At 35.9% G+C, this 16,900-nt stretch overlaps 3 protein-coding genes across 7 annotated transcripts; all 3 read right to left on the minus strand.

Annotated features, from left to right (window-relative positions):
• Positions 1–790: 790 nt before the first annotated feature.
• On the minus strand, positions 791–5,806 carry D-CDES (D-cysteine desulfhydrase). 2 transcript variants are annotated; one of them, XM_011073731.3, is made up of 10 exons: positions 5,490–5,804; positions 5,327–5,392; positions 4,315–4,509; positions 4,091–4,201; positions 3,486–3,577; positions 2,470–2,562; positions 2,324–2,381; positions 2,130–2,243; positions 1,440–1,537; positions 791–1,291 (listed from the first exon to the last, which is right to left on the minus strand). In XM_011073731.3, exons 1-10 carry the CDS (start codon positions 5,763–5,765, stop codon positions 1,087–1,089), a joined length of 1,308 nt encoding a protein of 435 aa, XP_011072033.1. In that variant the 5' UTR covers positions 5,766–5,804; the 3' UTR covers positions 791–1,086. The 2 variants fall into 2 exon arrangements, with proteins under 2 accessions (XP_011072033.1, XP_020548584.1); XM_020692925.2 differs by having other exon boundaries at positions 1,153–1,291; positions 2,099–2,243; positions 5,490–5,806.
• A 2,176-nt stretch (positions 5,807–7,982) lies between these two features.
• LOC105157335 (mitochondrial import inner membrane translocase subunit TIM14-3) lies at positions 7,983–10,147 on the minus strand. Of its 2 annotated transcripts, none has more exons than XM_088878990.1 (4): positions 9,917–10,147; positions 9,736–9,786; positions 8,602–8,780; positions 7,983–8,488 (listed from the first exon to the last, which is right to left on the minus strand). In XM_088878990.1, the coding sequence occupies exons 2-4, from the start codon at positions 9,736–9,738 to the stop codon at positions 8,332–8,334; spliced, it is 339 nt and encodes a 112-aa protein (XP_088735116.1). In that variant the 5' UTR covers positions 9,739–9,786; positions 9,917–10,147; the 3' UTR covers positions 7,983–8,331. The 2 variants fall into 2 exon arrangements, with proteins under 2 accessions (XP_088735116.1, XP_011072034.1); XM_011073732.3 differs by having other exon boundaries at positions 9,736–9,789; positions 9,921–10,146.
• A 631-nt stretch (positions 10,148–10,778) lies between these two features.
• On the minus strand, positions 10,779–16,059 carry LOC105157336 (Tetratricopeptide repeat (TPR)-like superfamily protein). Of its 3 annotated transcripts, none has more exons than XR_002286871.2 (3): positions 15,889–16,059; positions 11,764–14,872; positions 10,779–11,638 (listed from the first exon to the last, which is right to left on the minus strand). XR_002286871.2 is itself a non-coding variant. In XM_011073733.3 (2 exons), the coding sequence occupies exon 2, from the start codon at positions 14,804–14,806 to the stop codon at positions 12,869–12,871; it is 1,938 nt and encodes a 645-aa protein (XP_011072035.1). In that variant the 5' UTR covers positions 14,807–14,872; positions 15,889–16,059; the 3' UTR covers positions 10,779–12,868. The 3 variants fall into 3 exon arrangements, 1 of the variants encoding a protein (XP_011072035.1); XR_002286870.2 differs by having other exon boundaries at positions 10,779–11,247; positions 11,390–14,872; XM_011073733.3 differs by having other exon boundaries at positions 10,779–14,872.
• Between the last annotated feature and the right edge of the window lie 841 nt (positions 16,060–16,900).

Raw genomic sequence — 16,900 nt, forward strand, 5'->3', positions numbered from 1 at the left:
ACTATTCTATCAAATTAATAATTAAATATATACATGTGCATGTAAAACTAATAATTTAAATGAGAATATTGTGAAATATTTAAAAAAAATATACATATTATTTAACATTATTTTTATTCAAACAAATGGAAATAGAAAATTGGAATTAAAAGGATAACAAGAACTAAAGTTTTATTTATTCGGTTTATAGAATGGTTGAGTTATATTATATATATATATATATATAAGTATTTATCTCAGTTAATATACATTCCATGATGTTTCGTGAACAAGTTCGAGTTCCACTGAATGTGTGTCTCACATTATATGAGTTTATTGTAATTTGTTTCACTATTCTTAATATTGATGTATTTATTAAATGAATGTATTACTCAATTTATTGATATATAAATATAATCATATAATTACGCTTCCAAAAACAATCTAAATTAAGTGTTTAACAATCCTCTTTAATTTAAATCTCATAGATATGTAAAGACACTCAAGAAAGCCTCAAACCCCCTCCTCTAAGTTCTACATTTAAGAAGGCAGCAATAATATTTTCAACAAAGTTGATCTCTATGATCCAAAGATGAGTGGGAGAGAGGGGGGGGGGGGGGGGGGAGGTGGAGATTATAAGGATCAATTGAGGTTTATGTCATAGCAAGTAGGGTCATGATCTTCACCGCTCCATCCCCTCTTTATCCAATGATTTTGGATGGACTGATTACGCTCAAGATCTCGTGCAAGACACCAAATGGACAGTAGACGCCTTCTATCTGAAAATACCAGCAAATAATACATATCCCACTTGCAAAATTTTCTTAGATGCATAGTAATCACCAGATGAGGGCTCAAGCCCCAGAAAAACAGAATCATCTCTCAGAAGAAGAATGATAAGCCACTATGATGTTATTACCACAGCCACATATGCAAGAAACAGGGAGGAAACAATTTCTTACAGTTGAACAAACTGTCATGAAACCTTGAGGCTTCCCTTTATTCTTGGACCTCAAGCAAAGGATTTTACAAATCGGAACGTGTGCTTCTTCGCTCCTTGAATGAGTAATAAAATCAATAGCCAGGAGAAGCTTGATCTTGATATGTTCAGAACATTTTACCAGTGCCCTCTTTACGGGGTACAGATTCGTGGATATCCATTCTACGCCAGTTCCCAACCAATGAAGACATCTGCTCTGTTTTGTCGAACAAGCCCAAGAGTCCACCAGTGTGGATGAAGAGAACCTTTCGTCCTTCCCACTTTGCAGGATTCTCAGCCATGTCCTTCATCATCCCAAAAGCTGCTTTCCCACTGCATAACTCAACAAGAGAAACAATGCGTTAAAAGAATTTTAAACTTCATAGAAAAAAAACGTCTTCGTTCTTTTACTAATCTCAGTCCAAAAGTTAAGGAAAGACCTGCAGCATGAAGCAGTTGTTTGCCAAGAACAAGCATATACCTGTAGACTGGGTCAAGAACAACACCAGTGGATTGAGCGATTTGCTTGACAAATGCAAGTTCCTCTGCTGTATTTATAGCATAACCAAGACCTTTGGCCTGTGCATTTATATTTTTAGTAGATTTAGTGAGAAAAATAGATAAAAATCTGGAACAAACCAGGACAAATTGTTTTGTCACAGGCAAGAAACAGCAGAGTGTCATAATACACATAAAGGAACCAGCTCTGTCTTTTTAGTCTCAGTTAAGTGATAATTTATCAGGCCAAGACTCTTTCCACTCAACTATTTTACCGGCTTTAGTTAGCTCTGGGAACACAGAACATTAAGGGCCCGTTTGGTTGTGTTTTCATTTTCAGTTTCCAACATTTGGAAATGGGTAGAAATGCTTTATTGGTTTTTGTGCGAAAACTGATAATATGTTTGGATTAGTTGTTTCCAAATATAGGTATATAGGTGTGAGAATGTTGAATATAAGTATATGTATTTTTGATGTGACAGATGACCAAATTGATTGAATATGTGAAATTATAAAATAATCAAAGTGAGTCTTGCCATTTGAAATAATTTTAATTGATTTGAAATAAGAAAAGACATGTTGACAAGATAAGACAACTATGACAAACCCATGTGACCTATAATTTCAAAAATTTGAGCTTACATTTTGCAAAACCGGCAAACATGGAGCTTACATTTTGAATGTCGACAATATCACGTGAATCAATACCAGCTTGAATTCCGTCAAGTAGGCCTTGAGTGAATTCATAGAAGTACTTAGGATCATCGCATACACAGTAGGCATGGACCTGCATTCACAACTTTTAAAAAGTGGAGAATTTCCAAGATGATGGGAACGCAGATTAGAAGGTGAAAGAAGAACATGTACTTTAGCTCTCAAATCACTCAGCCAAGATCCAACCGCTAATCCAGCAACTGTGGCTCCACTGAAAATTATTAGGTAGCGTATATAAAGATCCATGAATATCATCAGATCATTGGATGATGACTAGAAGCATCAGAACATGGTCAAACCTCCCACATGCTGAAACAATGTCGTCGAATGCTAAATCACCATTTCCCTTCTCGAGCTGTTCTTTGATCTCCCTAATTGCTTCAATGTAGCCCCTGAGAAACCAAAGACTTCTATATTAACTGATGTGAACGTTATCACGTGATATTACAGAGTACTAGACAGTCCAGTAAGCATTTAATATTTATGTCCTCAGGGTGGATTGCCCTTAGCAGTTTCTTAGTAAGTTCTATTAAGGCAGTGCTAAGTTTCCAAAACAGGAGAATAGTTGAGAAAAGGGAAAGGAAAACGGCCAAGTCCTAGGGGAGAAAAAGCACAAAATTCAAGAACTTGCAGATAACTCACTTGAGAAATGAATTTTTAGCATTTATTCTCCTCCAGCAAGGCAACAACTACGGGAAATTGAGGACCCTTTTGGTTGTTATGGCATGTTTAACGACCTATGAAATCCCATCAACCAAGTATCGTACAGAAATTTGCATTGCCATAAAAATAAGTAAAAAGATAACCGGTAATGTGCATCACGGTAATGATATAACATGGAAAGGATAGCTCAGAAAGAGGTTTTCATTTGCAGGTGGGGTGATTGACCCACAATCTAAAGAGCCGTAACAGTAGTCTCTAGACTCATTCTTCAAGATAAGATCAAAAGTTCCTTGAACAATACTAAAATGCTTAAAGTAAATTTCAGTGAAAAATCTAAGGCTGACAACAAATTAATCAAAAAAGAACTGCAGATGTTGAACATGCACACATAAGCCAAGGAAACGAGGTAGATTGAAATTATATTATTTTAGGTCATTTGTGGTGACTGCTGACCAAACTCAAAGAGATGACAGTACTGCCGACTATCCTAAGTACTGTTCATTCACAAGAAAGCAGCTTCAGTTGACTCCACTTGTCATTTTAACCTTGAATAGTCGTTAACAACAGTCCCTATGAAGAGTTACAAAATAAAATATAAAGAACACGTCAACAACATAAAGCATATAGAACATAATGCAAGATAAAATTTTACCAAGTTCCCAAGGAATTGGATCCCCCTACAGGAATGACATAAGGTTTTCTGCCTTCACTCAATAATTTTTCCTTCAGTGTGTTAGTGAGAGCCTGATAGCATAAATGTAAGAAAGAAAATAAATCAGGGAGCTAAGTAGGCACAATTGGTAGTTCAAATAAAAATAGTAAAACCAGCAAAGAATGGAGATAGATCAATTCAATTATAAAAAATTCCTATTTCAAGAAAGACAATAGTAATATTGATTCTCCGACGCTGTTGCATGAGCAAACTATCACCAAGGCTCAAAACAAGAGTGATACGGTGAAAAGGAGCAGTATTCATAGCTCTAATATCTTCAGCAACAATAAAATAGCTAAACATCAGTTCAGTGTTTAAGGACCTTCACCATTCACAAAAATAATAATAATAACAATTAATAAATAGAAAAAGCTATGAGCATCACATGCTATATCCATAATTAAGAAACTGAGTTGTATCAGTCCCCAAATTCCCACACTTGTATATGCAGAAAGTATAAAGAGCTCGACCACTCATACATTGAAGGAAGTGAAGCGATCATACAATTATCAGACGATAAACAGTGAGGCATATAGTAGACATACTACACTCCCAACATTAGCATACTCTTCTTTTGAAACAAGGTCAATATGAGCTCCAACCAGACGCTCCACTAAGAGATTTCCGGTCAATCCAGGATCTTTGTCTACTAGAGCCTGCAAAAATCAGAATGTGATTAAACTCACTTAAGTACAAAATCCATTGGAGCAAGTGCGCGGTACGTCTCAGCAAAGTAACAAGCAAAAGTTTTGGCTGCATAACCAAGTACCTTTGAAGTGCGTAGTATAAGATGACAGTCAAGATTCAAATATTTGGCAGCCACAGCAGTGGCTCGGCAATGATTGCTCTGTATTCCTCCAATTGTTATAATACAATCAGCACCCTGTGCCACTGCCTCTGCCAACAAGAATTCAAGTTTCCTGACTTTGTTACCACTCAATTGCATTCCTGAAAGATCATCGCGCTACGCAGACTTCACACATTAGACTATAGATATTAAAAGAACCAGTCTGAACACTCAAAAAACTAAACAAAAACAGCACCCAGAATCACCAAACATCACAGTTCACTATTCCATTGGTATATCTTGGAAAGACATCTGATTTGCCAATTTAGTTTGAAAATATTGCGCAAGATCATGTTGTAATTGAACATGAGCAACTTATTGAAGCCATGCAGCAAATCTAGTAGATCTTGAACTCTTGAATATAGCAACACACAATCATTGGGTACGAGTCTATAGTCCAACTTAAGGCAATGCCTCTTGGAGTACAAAAATGCTAGAAAAAACATCTGCAAGATTGAAAGCAGCCATCCTATTCTTATGATTGCAAAATTAAGCTTGCGAGTGTAATATCAATCAGTCCATTGAGATCCAAGGATCTCAATTCAATTCTCCAACCCAGATCAATCACAGTTCTTCCCCCTCCAAGAAACTAAATTAGTGCAAAGTCGAAAAAGATGTGGACGAGCATGCTTCTTGCTGTGGATTATCATATTCTATGCTCATCCCTCCCCAATTCTTTTCAGGGAGTACTTTGCCTGGGTACATCACAAGTGTATGAAAAATGATAGCAGCACTTGCAAATTATCAGGAAAACCATATGTCAGCTCTTGAAAATGCATGTGGTAGGAAAAAAACCCAGTCAGTCATCACGATCAAAACTTTCTCACTGATAGCTGTTCTAATAAGTCAATCCATTAAACAATTGCATCGATTACCCAAACACCCAGTTCACAGCGTAACTAGTAATTGGATAAACATCAGGAAACAGTGTTACCTTGAGATAAACCTCGGTGTTCTTAGGCAAATTAGGAAGGTTCCACTTGTGAATTGGAGTTGGCAACTGCGACAAAAATACACCCAGAACACTCAAATCATAAACTCAGCGAATACAAATCCCAGTACTCAAAATTAAAAAAGTAATGAAACTCCAAGCATACATGGCCGAGCGAAAAGATGTGAGAAGGCAGGGGACAGAGGTTCGTAGCCCAAGAAGGCGGAACGTAAGGCTTCTTGGTGAGAAAGTCAAACGTGGGCTTAGAATCCATGGGAATGCTGGGTTTGGTGGAATAAGTTGTTGCAGGAGGAGAGTAGGAGGAGTATGCGATTTGTAGATGTTGGGTTGTTTTGTCTGAGAGGAGGTTCTTGTTACTACCGATGATGATGATGGGCTGAGCAGACAGCGGTGTTGAGCTGAGAAATCTGCAGCATGACATTTTTCAGTTTTCTCTTTCTACTTTGTGTCCTGTAATTTAAGAAAATAATAAATATTATTGATGCTTTGATTTCATTTTTCAAGTTCTTTTTTTCTTTCTTTTTAATAATAAATAATTTTATTTTTATGTTTAACTCAAAATAAATAAAAAATATAGTCGATTTTGTGTTTCCTATGAATATTGAAAACATATTTGGACAATTCTCGAAACAAGACAAAATACATGTTTCAATATTTGCTTACTGTTTTTTACACCTTATCTGTGTATCGTTTTTTTATTTTTTAACTTTTTATGTATAATATATACACATATGTAATATAAACGAAACATGATTTGAACAGTAACCTTTATCTCCCACATTCCAATAACAAACATACACAATTTATTTTAAAATATTTTAAATTATCTCTAAAAATAAATCCAAACATAGACTCTATTTCTAACACACACTTATATTTTTATTTTTTTCTTTCTATCTTTAAAACACAACACAAAACATTAAAAAAACAAAATCAAGCAATCAAGTTTCACTATGTTTGTTTTCATTTTCAAGTTATCTTCGGGACGAGTCAAAACATACTCAATGTTTGTCATCATTCAAAAACAACTTATATATGTATTTTAAACTGTTTTATAAATATATATAAAAAAGACATGATTTGACAATGAATAGTAATTTTTGTCTCCTAAAACACAACATTAAACATACAATACATATTTTAAATTATCTCCAAAAATAAATCCAAACATACATATCTCTAACACACACTTATTTATTTATTTTTTTCATTTTCTATCTTTATAAAATACAACAAAACACTCAGAAAACGAATTCTAACATTATGAAAAATATTTGGTGTGCTTTTTGGGCTGTTTTTAGTTTAAAATAAAAGCAAACCAAATCTCAAGAATTTCTTTTATTTCTTTCTGAATTTTCCAGATTTTTTCTTTTTTGTTATGGTTTAACGTCTGCTGTCTTTTCCGATAAGAAATGCACATATGCTCCGGAAGGTTTGTGATGTACAATCCTTGTAATTTATACTATAATAATCGGCATAATTCACCTTTTCACAAGATTTCGTATCGTTACACATAAATTTTATATGGTGTAAAAATTATATTTAATAACTTTAATATTTATTTTTATTTAATAAATAAATTATTTTATTAATTAAAATTTATCGAATTTATTAATATTAATAAAAAACTTGAATGAACATCTATATTTATCCCCAATTGACTTATCATCGGTCTATTGTAAATATATTTTTTATATTCAAACTATTATAGCGTATTTTGATCATAAAAGATTTATTTGACATGCTATAAATGATTAATAAATCAATCAAGAATAATTACGAATTTTTGTTTATTTTTCTATTAGTAGATAAATTTTGATTAATTGAAAATTCTATTTATTAGATAAAAATAATTCTTGATAATAATAAATACAATCTCTCAAGCCATTAAAAAAAATCTACATTTAATTAAAGAAAACTGTTTTGGATGAATTATTGAATCTAGAAAAGGAAAAAATCTCAACATCCATATGCAATAACAAAAGAGGACTGATCTTACGTTGTCCGTATAAATTATATGTTCCTCCCTTCTCAATGTCAGAATAACCATTTACAATAAATTAATAAGGAATACTGGGCATGCCTTGACCCGCGGCTGCCATGCCATGCCCCCCTCTCCCTCACAACCTTCCACCAATTATTGAATAGTTAAATGTATTTGCCTAGCAAATCTAGGGTAACATGAATTGTTTTAAGACCGGCATCATCCTTATCAAATCAAAATTCACTTGATTGATACATGTACATTTACCAATTCGACATTTGATCAATTTCAAGATATTTCATCGAATCATGTGATGGAGAGATTCTACTTGTTGGCAAAGGATGATCAATCAAATCCGTCAACAAATTTATCTAATTGTTCCTCAAGTTTTTTGAACACTAATGCTCTCAAATATAAAATTCACAATTGAAAAAAAAAAAGAGTTGATTAAGAACAAAACACTATATATTAAATCGACCTTGCTTGGTCATATCGAAGTATTTAAGCAATGACTTAGAAGTAAATACAATAAATTTTGACCAAACAGAGAACCTATTTATTAGATGAAAGTGTTGGATAAATATAATTTTTCAAGTCACATGGAATTCACGGGCAGTTACGTGTAATAATTCAAACAGCCATCAATAGCAGATGTAAATGAACATCAAATGCTCTTACGCTCTCCGTCAGGATTAACTTTACACCAGATAACACATAATAATTCATAAAACTGCAGGGGTTTTAAACCATACAGAAGTATTACATGCAAAAGAAGACATTTTCCTCTTTCATTCAGAGGGTATAATTGGCTGCACTGATTATTGGGGTCATTAAAATACAAATTAATCAATCTGTATATGAATTCATCCATGAGTACCGTAACATTGTGCCATGTGTCACTTCTCGACGAGCGACTCTAATGAATGCCACGAGGCTGTGCTAGTATAAAATGATGGAAATATTTTTCTGAGTCAAACGATTGTTTTCTTGAAGTGAAAATTGATCAGAATGCAGAATCCGGTGACCTGCCTTTCTTTAGTAACACATCTTTAGCTTCATTGATCTTCGAAGCAAGGTAATGACTACCACCAGCATCGGGGTGGTTTGCCACCATTACTCTTCTATGTGCCTCCCTGATCTTCTCTATAACGGCATGCTCCCTGACAATTAGACAGGTCAAATATTAGAGATACAAATATCCGAAAAGCATTAATTCAGTTGATACAATATCCAGGAATCTGTTGTTTGAAAAGTTGCAAGTTGAAATATTTACCTCACTCCAAGAATCAAAGCTGCCTCCCGCCTCGTCATGACCTGTTCAAATCCCCCAGGATAAAATCTACGAGCACGCGGAACTACAGGACGAGCTTTAAATGCTTCCCATGCTCTCATCAAATATCTGGCACCTAAAGCAGCACTTCCAACAGCAGCACCCACTATTATAGGTGATGCCTGCCAAAAAGAGAAATTAAGATGACAAGGATCAGATATATCCTAAGTTGCCCAACAGAGACAGCATTTCTTCTCAATAGACATCAAGAACATGCTTGCATAACAAAAACCATATAGCAATAAGAGCAGTAAATCAATAAGACATGGAAAAATAGGGCATTCTTCTTTCATTCCTTTGCTTTTAGATGAACTCGAGCCAAGCTGATTTCAGTCGAGAAATTTAACCAGCTTACTCAACATGTTCAAGGTATTCACTAAAATAGTAATCAAGAAAACAATTCACCACGGCACACCAAGCCAAAATAACCCAATGCTAAAACAATGGAGCTTAAAATATATACAGGATGAAAGTAGATCATATATCTCCACCTTTACATCAAACTGACAACTATGGAAGTACTCAACCATGTGCAAGACTTATTTATGAACAAAAGTTAGATGAAAATCCATGTTCAGAACTCAACAACAAGACGGAATGTGTTAAGAATCAAAGAGGTTAGCAACGCTGAACATGATAATGCTCAATGTACCGTTTGATTCAGACACAAGACACAAACATCGTACAATTTCTAAAATGGCGGGCAATGCAAAACCCAATACGTGGATTAGCAATCAACGAATTCCTTGTTTTGCCATGGACTACACAACTAAACCACCATTTTCCAGAATCAAACAATATGCTTATCTTCAGCCTATAGACTCAAACACCCAAATGCTGTATAAGTACTAAAACAGTGGAACCCTAATCACCCGATCAAAGCTTCTCCTTAAGCACCCATTTTCCCACTACCACACATGGTCGGTATCAAAATATCAGAAAAACCAAGAGCTCAAGCAAAACAAGAAAAGAAAAAAAAGAAAATCTATCCCAGGAACAATCTGACCCATGTATAAAGAAGAACATTAAGATCAAAAAACTAATAAACAGATTGCAGAAACAGCGTTAATGGAGTACCATCACTGATTCTGCAAGAGACCTGAAGAAAAAACTGGATTCCAATAAAAAAACCTGCAGTGAGATTAAAAAACAATATAAGAATCCAAAACATCACAAAGAAAAACAAAAAATCAGCTGCTGTTTTTTTCTTTTTTCTTTGTCTTTCCCTTTGAGCAAAGAAGAAAAATTGCTCACTGACAAACCTTGTCAACAGATTTTTCAGATAATTGCAAGCAGAAACAGAGTCCTGAACCGTAGTTCTTCGATTCGTTTACGGTTTCTGAAATCAACTTTCAGAGCAAATCTTTATTCAGGGGGATTTTATATGGGGTTGTGCAAAGCCATTGCTTGGCGGACAAGATATACCCGGAGGCGGCGATCCTGCGTGCTCGCGGTTTTCTGGAAGATTCGCTTTTGAAATAATTGAGTGGGTAAATTATATTATTTGTTTGTTGGTATATATATAGTCCATGTATTCATTTCTAATCCCTAATGTGTATATGCCATCATTTTAGTTTTTATTATTTATAAAATTTGGTCTTACCATCAAATTAGGAATCACATTTATAAAAAATTATAAAAAATTAGAATTAGAATTATGGCAAGTGAACATTGAGGACTAAAACTAAATAAGTAGCTATAAACGGACAAAATTTGTAAATTACCCTTATAAGAATATATATATATATTGTGTTAATTTTCAGTAATTTTATTTATAAATTTTCATAAAAATAAATCATTATTCAACAATTAAGTATATTATAACTATAATCCAAGATATATTGGGACCTAAATAAAAAATTAATTTTCATTTTAATTTTTAAAAGTTTATAATATAAAATTTACCTCTCTTGAATTTAAATCTATTCTTGAAATGTATTTTAATCCAACCAAATAAAAATTAGTTTTTTCTTCTTTCATTGTAAGAGATATTTTTGGTCCCTATATATGGCGCTTATTCGCCTTTGGTTCTTAAGGTTCAAGTGCCACAGTTTTGGTCTCTAATACCTGTAAATTCTTAGATTTTGTCCTACCATTGTGTGTGAAGATTAGGAACCAAAAGCAAATAAGTACTTATGTATAGAGACCAAAAATATAATTTCTCAGAACAAGAATGATAGAACACTTTGATGGTATTGCCAAAGCAACATGTGCAAGAAACTGCTGGGAGGAAACATTTCATACAGTTGAACAAACTGTCATGAAGCCTGAGGCTTCCCTTTATTCTTGGACCTCATGCAAAGGATTTCATAGAATCGGGACGTGAGCTTCTTCGTTTCTTGAATGAGTAATAAAATCAATAGCCAGGAGAAGTTTGATCTCGATATGTTCAGAACATTTTACCAGTGCCCTCTTTGCGGGGTACAGACTCTGGATATCCATTCTCCGCCAGCCGCCAGCTCCCCACCAATGAAGACATCTCTTCTGTTTTGTCGAACAAGCCCAAGAGTCCACCAGTGTGTATGAAGAGAACCTCTCGTCCTTCCCACTTTTCGGGATTCTCAGCCATGTGCTTCATCATCCCGTAAGCTGCTTTTCCGGCGTTAAAGAATTTTAAAATTCAGAGGGACAGCATCTTCATCTTTTTACTAATCTCTGTCCGAAAATCAATAAGGAAAGCAAGCCTGCAGCATCAAGGAGCCATTTTTGCAAAAACCATAGAAGTGTATACCTGTGGACTGGGTCAAGAACGACTCCAGTAGATTGAGTGATTTGCTTGACAAATACAAGGTCCTCTGCTGTATTCATAGCATAACCAAGACCGTTGGCCTGTGCAGAGTTAGCAAAGATCAGAACTCGGCTTATGTGTGGTGACTGCTGACCAAGCGCGAAGAGATGACGGTACAGAAACTGCAGGCCTAATTACTGCTCCTTTCACAACCAAACAGCTTCAGTTGACCACACTTGTCATTTTAAGTCGCTAATAAAAGCCAATTTTATAAACCGTTAATAAAATAAAAAATATAAATAACACGTTAACAACAAATAGCCTATAGAACATAATGCAAGATTTTATCAGGTTCACAAGGAATTGGATCCACCCACCGGAATTACATACTGCTTTCTGCCTTCACTCAATAATTTTTCTTTCAGTATGCTAGTGAGAGCCTGATAGCATAAATGTAAGAAAGAAATAAACTGGGGACCTAAATAGGTACAATTGGAAGTTCGAATAAAAATAGTAAAACCAGCAAAGAATGGATAGGGACAAATATATTATCAAGAATTCCTATTTCAATTTAGACATAAGCAATATTGATTCTCTGACGCTGTTGCTTGAGCAAACTATCCTCGAGGCTCAAAGCAAGAGTGATATGGTGAAACGGATGAGTATCATGCATAGCTCTAACATCTTCGGCAACAACAAAATAGCTAGAAATTAGTTCAGTACTTAAGGACCCTCACAATTCTCAAAAAAGAAGGTTATTCGCATCACATCCTACGCCTTTTACAAGGTACTAAGAACCTGAATTGTATCAGTCCCAAAATTCCCGTGCTTGTGTATGCAAAAAGTATAAAGAGCTCAACCACTCGAAAGTAGAAGGACCGGGAACTGGAGCGATCATACAATTATCAGACAATAAACAGCGAGGGATATTGTAGACATACTACACTCCCAAGACATCTTTTTCAAGGATTGCCCTACACATTCAGCTTGTAAACTGGCAACCACGGGAGGTATTCTGCTAATAGATATGTCAAATACCATTGCCAGACACTGCTAGTTGCAAATGGGTAATGTCACGTAAGAAGCTATTCGCCCACTTACTTTCAGTTCTATCAACTGTTGGGCAACCACTTCCTTAACACCTACTTTCATCCCCATGACAACAGCATGTTTCTGTACTTTTGATTAAACCAAGTGGTCTTAAATTGCACAAGCCATGCTAAGGAAGATTGGCATCAGCCCTCAACCTCTTCTTCACTACTGATCGCATACCACCTTGCTCGACCATAAAGGTTTCTTAACAACAATAAGCAAGTAGAGTGAAGTTGGTATCCGATGTTATCAATGATAGTCTAAACCCTTTGACTGGTTGGTTGTAACACACTGTTGCTGTGTGCTCACAAGATAAAATGATGATCCTGTCTCTTCAAGATATAGAAGCAGGAGGCATGAGCCAGATGAAGTTGGCAACTTATTCTGCCTCTACCAATAGTCCCTGCATGAGCATGAACCACCACGAAAATGATGGAATCTGTTGGTGTCTCTCAAGATGATTTCTCTACTCACCAACTTAGATACAAACTTAAATGCAGTATGGCAATCACCACAGACTCTAATGTTTTTCTTTATCGTGATGGGGGTTCCAGGTGGAGTATTAAGGAGTGCAAATGCAAGTGCGAGTTTCTCGCTGTGATATTGCAACCTCTCTTCTCTTTCTTGCTGGTCCAGAAACCAAAGTACGTGGCTAGTATCCGGGACATATCCAATTTTCTTAATTTCATCTCTGAGCTTCTCCCACATTTTACGAATTTCCTCACTTTGTGGGTGGGTATCATCATTTGCCACAAACACGTGAATAGCATTCTCAATCTCCACCCAACTACAAGCAGGTTCTTTCTTAACCCCACTTTCATTCATCATTCTTCTCACTCTTGCAGCATCTCTCAATCTACCGGCAGAAGCATAGATGTTACAGAGTAGCATGTGGGGACCAGAATCATGGGGGTCAAGTTCGAAAACACGCTCCGCAGCATAAGCACCCAATTCCATATTCTTATGCATCCTACAAGCTGCAAGCAACGCTGTCCAAATAGCTGCTGTAGGTTGGATGGTCATTTCTCTTATGAACCTCTGCGCACGATCAAGTTGGCCAACTCGACCAAGTAGATCAACAATTGTCACATAATGTGTAATATCTGGTTCTAACTCATATTTCCTCATCAGCTCAAAGTAATATAATCCTTTGTCCAAAAGCCCAGCATGGCTGCTAGCATTGAGCACACACAGGAAGGTGATCTCATTTGGCTGAAACCCGACTCTACGCATTTCTTCAAAGAGATCAACAGCTTCCTGGCCAAGTCCATGCTGTGCATAAGCAGTAAGCATCGAGTTCCATGAAACAATGTCTTTCTTCACCAATCGATAGAAAACCTTCTTTGCATCCTCAATGCTTCCTGCCTTACCATACATATCAAGAAGAGTGTTACCGACAAAAGCAATGAGCTTCAGTCCCGACTTCACCATATCTGCATGCACCCATTTCCCTTGTTCCAAAGCTCCACTATTTGCACAGGCTGCAAAAATACTAGAATATGTGAAATGGGTCGGTTCAAAACCTCCGCGTTTCATATCTGAGAACAGCTTCACTGCATTGTGTCCCTCTCCATCTCTCCCATATGCCGCAACCAAAGCATTCCAAGAAACCTCATTCTTACTCTTCAACTCATCAAATATCATCTTCGCCATCGCCATCTTCTTACATCTCGTGTACATATCCACCAATGCACTCCCAACATACACATTCTCCTCATACCCACACTTCAGACAAGCCCCATGAATCCCACTCCCCAGTGCATCACTCTGCAAACCTCCAGCAGACTTCAAAGCACTTCCAAAAGTAAACTCATTCGGCTGAAAGCCCGTCCTAAGCATTTCTACATACAACCCTAACGCCTCCCTGAACTCATTGCTCTGCGAATACCCACTGATCAACATAGTATAAGAAACCATGTCCCGTTCAGTCATCCCATCAAACACCTTACGCGCCATCTTCATATCGCCGCATTTCGCGTACATATTCAGAACAGTGTTCTGCAGAACAACATAGTGCTGAAATCTCGAGTTCACAAAATGGCTATGAACCATTTGCCCCTCTTTGAGCCTGCCCTGATCAGTACACTTCTTGAAGAGCTCCATATAAAATCTCGCGTCAGGTTCCATTGCACCTCGATCAATAAGATCAAGAACAAGGAGATTACCATTTGAGGCTTTTCTGAGAAGGTCTTTATCATGGATTACACCGGAAAATTGCTCCAAGTCTCCCTTTTCTTCCAAGTCTGAGTCTTGCATTGAGCTTAGTGTGGAGAAGAAAACACGACGGGACAGTGAGACCACTGATTTCCGATTTATGGAAATCAACATTGCTGAGTGGAGGGAACTTGGATTGCCCACAATTCATGTATGTACAGTGTGGAAATTTTCAAGAATCTTCATATAAATGTTGAGATTCAAGAAAAAAAAGTTCAGGAAAACATATCAAAAGAATATAATCAATGGAAGGAAGAATAGGAATATCTTGGAATATATGAGAGAGCGGCCAAGCCCAATTTCTTTACTCTAATCAAATTAAGCCCACATCACAAGCATCAGAATACATCCTAAGTTGCCCAACAGAGACAGCATTATCAACAAGACATGGAGAAGTGGGGGTTCTTATTTCATTCCTTTCTTCTCTAGAAGAGCGCGAGCGAAGCTTATTTCAATCGAGAAATTTAACCAGCTCACTCAACTTGTTCAAGTTTTTCACTAAATAATAATCAAGAAAACAATTCACCATGACTCACCAAGGGAACATAATCCAGTGCTAAATCAATGGAGTTTAAAATATATATACAGGATGAAACTAGATCGTATAGCTTCACCTTTACATCAAACCAACAACTATGAAAGTACTCAACCATGTATGAAACTCTATTCATGAACAAAAATTAGATGAAAATCCTCTCTCAGAACGCCACTACACGAAGGAATGTCCTACGAACCAAAAACTAAAATCATTCTCCACTTAAAATGGCAAAATTAAGAAGATAGCAACGTTGAACATGACAATGCTTAATGTACTGTTACAGACACAAACATAGTACAATTTCGGAGAAGGAGAGCAAGAAACAGGAGATTCAAACCCCAATACGTGGATTAGCAATAAAAAAATTGCTTCGTTTTGCCATGGTCTACACAACCAAACCGAACTGAACCGAAAAAACCGATTTATTTACAAAAAAAAAATCCGAACTCCATCTCCAATTCATATAACAATACATCATTTGTCATTCCCCAACTACACACAACAATAGTGATACAAAAATCCAACCAAAGCCCAAGCACAACCAAACAAAGTCAACAAAAATTTAATCAGGCATTTCATCAGACACCTAGAAAGCAGAACTTCCTCATCAAACTTATTCTACAAACTGTAAAACAAATTTACAAAGAAGAAAAATCACCTGTTAATGGTGGAGTCGGAGCGAAGGCGTGCCGCGTGCCGCGTGCCGATGGATTCATGGACGTGAAGATGAAGTTCTGGACGTGTGCAATTTTTTCTCACTGCCGCGCGCGAGAGAGAGTGCTCAAATTTCAATAGTCAGACTCAATTGACTCAATTTACATATTTTCTTTTCTATTTCTAATTTTAATTTAGTAAGTTACTTAATTGATTCATTTATTTATTTAATAAATATATAGATAACTAATATATTTAGTTAATATAATATATTTATTTAATTAATAAATACAGAAATAACTCATTTATATCATTTAAATATATAAAAAAATCAATTTTTGGACCAACTACTGAAAATCAATTTTCTTTTATAAAATCGAATGGAAATTTCGATTCGGCCAATAAACCAAATTCTAGAGAGCCCTAATCAGCATTAAATTTCCACATAAACCAAAATCTAAGACAACTATCTGACCAACGTGTAAAAAAATAACATTAAGCTCAATATATTAATAAATAAGTTATAGAAACAGCGTTATGAATGTACCAAATCATTAATAATTCTGCAAGAGACCCATAAGAAAATATCGGAACATTGAGTGGGCTGCAAGGAAATGGAGAGAAAAACATATGATTAACTTGGCTTATCGTGCACTTCTGGCTGCTCTTGTATTTACCACATTTGGAGGGAACGAAATTTGAGACGTTTTGAGCATACGGAGCGACCACCAAATATAATTGCCACCATTATTGTGGAAGATATTAGACAGAGGATTATCAGTGTTAATTTTATCTTGTTCTGTTAGTTCATGTGCGTTATATACACTATGGCGTATCCCTTGGCCTGTCGAGGGAGAAACCACCAGTTGAGCACTGTTGTACTGTACGATCTTATTTTATTAATGAAACTTATATTTACCCAAAAAAAGAAAATATCGGATTCCAATAAAAAACCAGCAGTGAGATGAAAAACACAGTATAAGAATCTAGAAAATCAAAAGCTTATTTTATATTAT

The sequence above is a fragment of the Sesamum indicum genome, linkage group LG3 (assembly GCF_026168435.1).
Source record: "Sesamum indicum cultivar Baizhima isolate 11 linkage group LG3, ASM2616843v1, whole genome shotgun sequence".
In the NCBI taxonomy this organism is placed as follows: Eukaryota; Viridiplantae; Streptophyta; class Magnoliopsida; order Lamiales; family Pedaliaceae; genus Sesamum; species Sesamum indicum.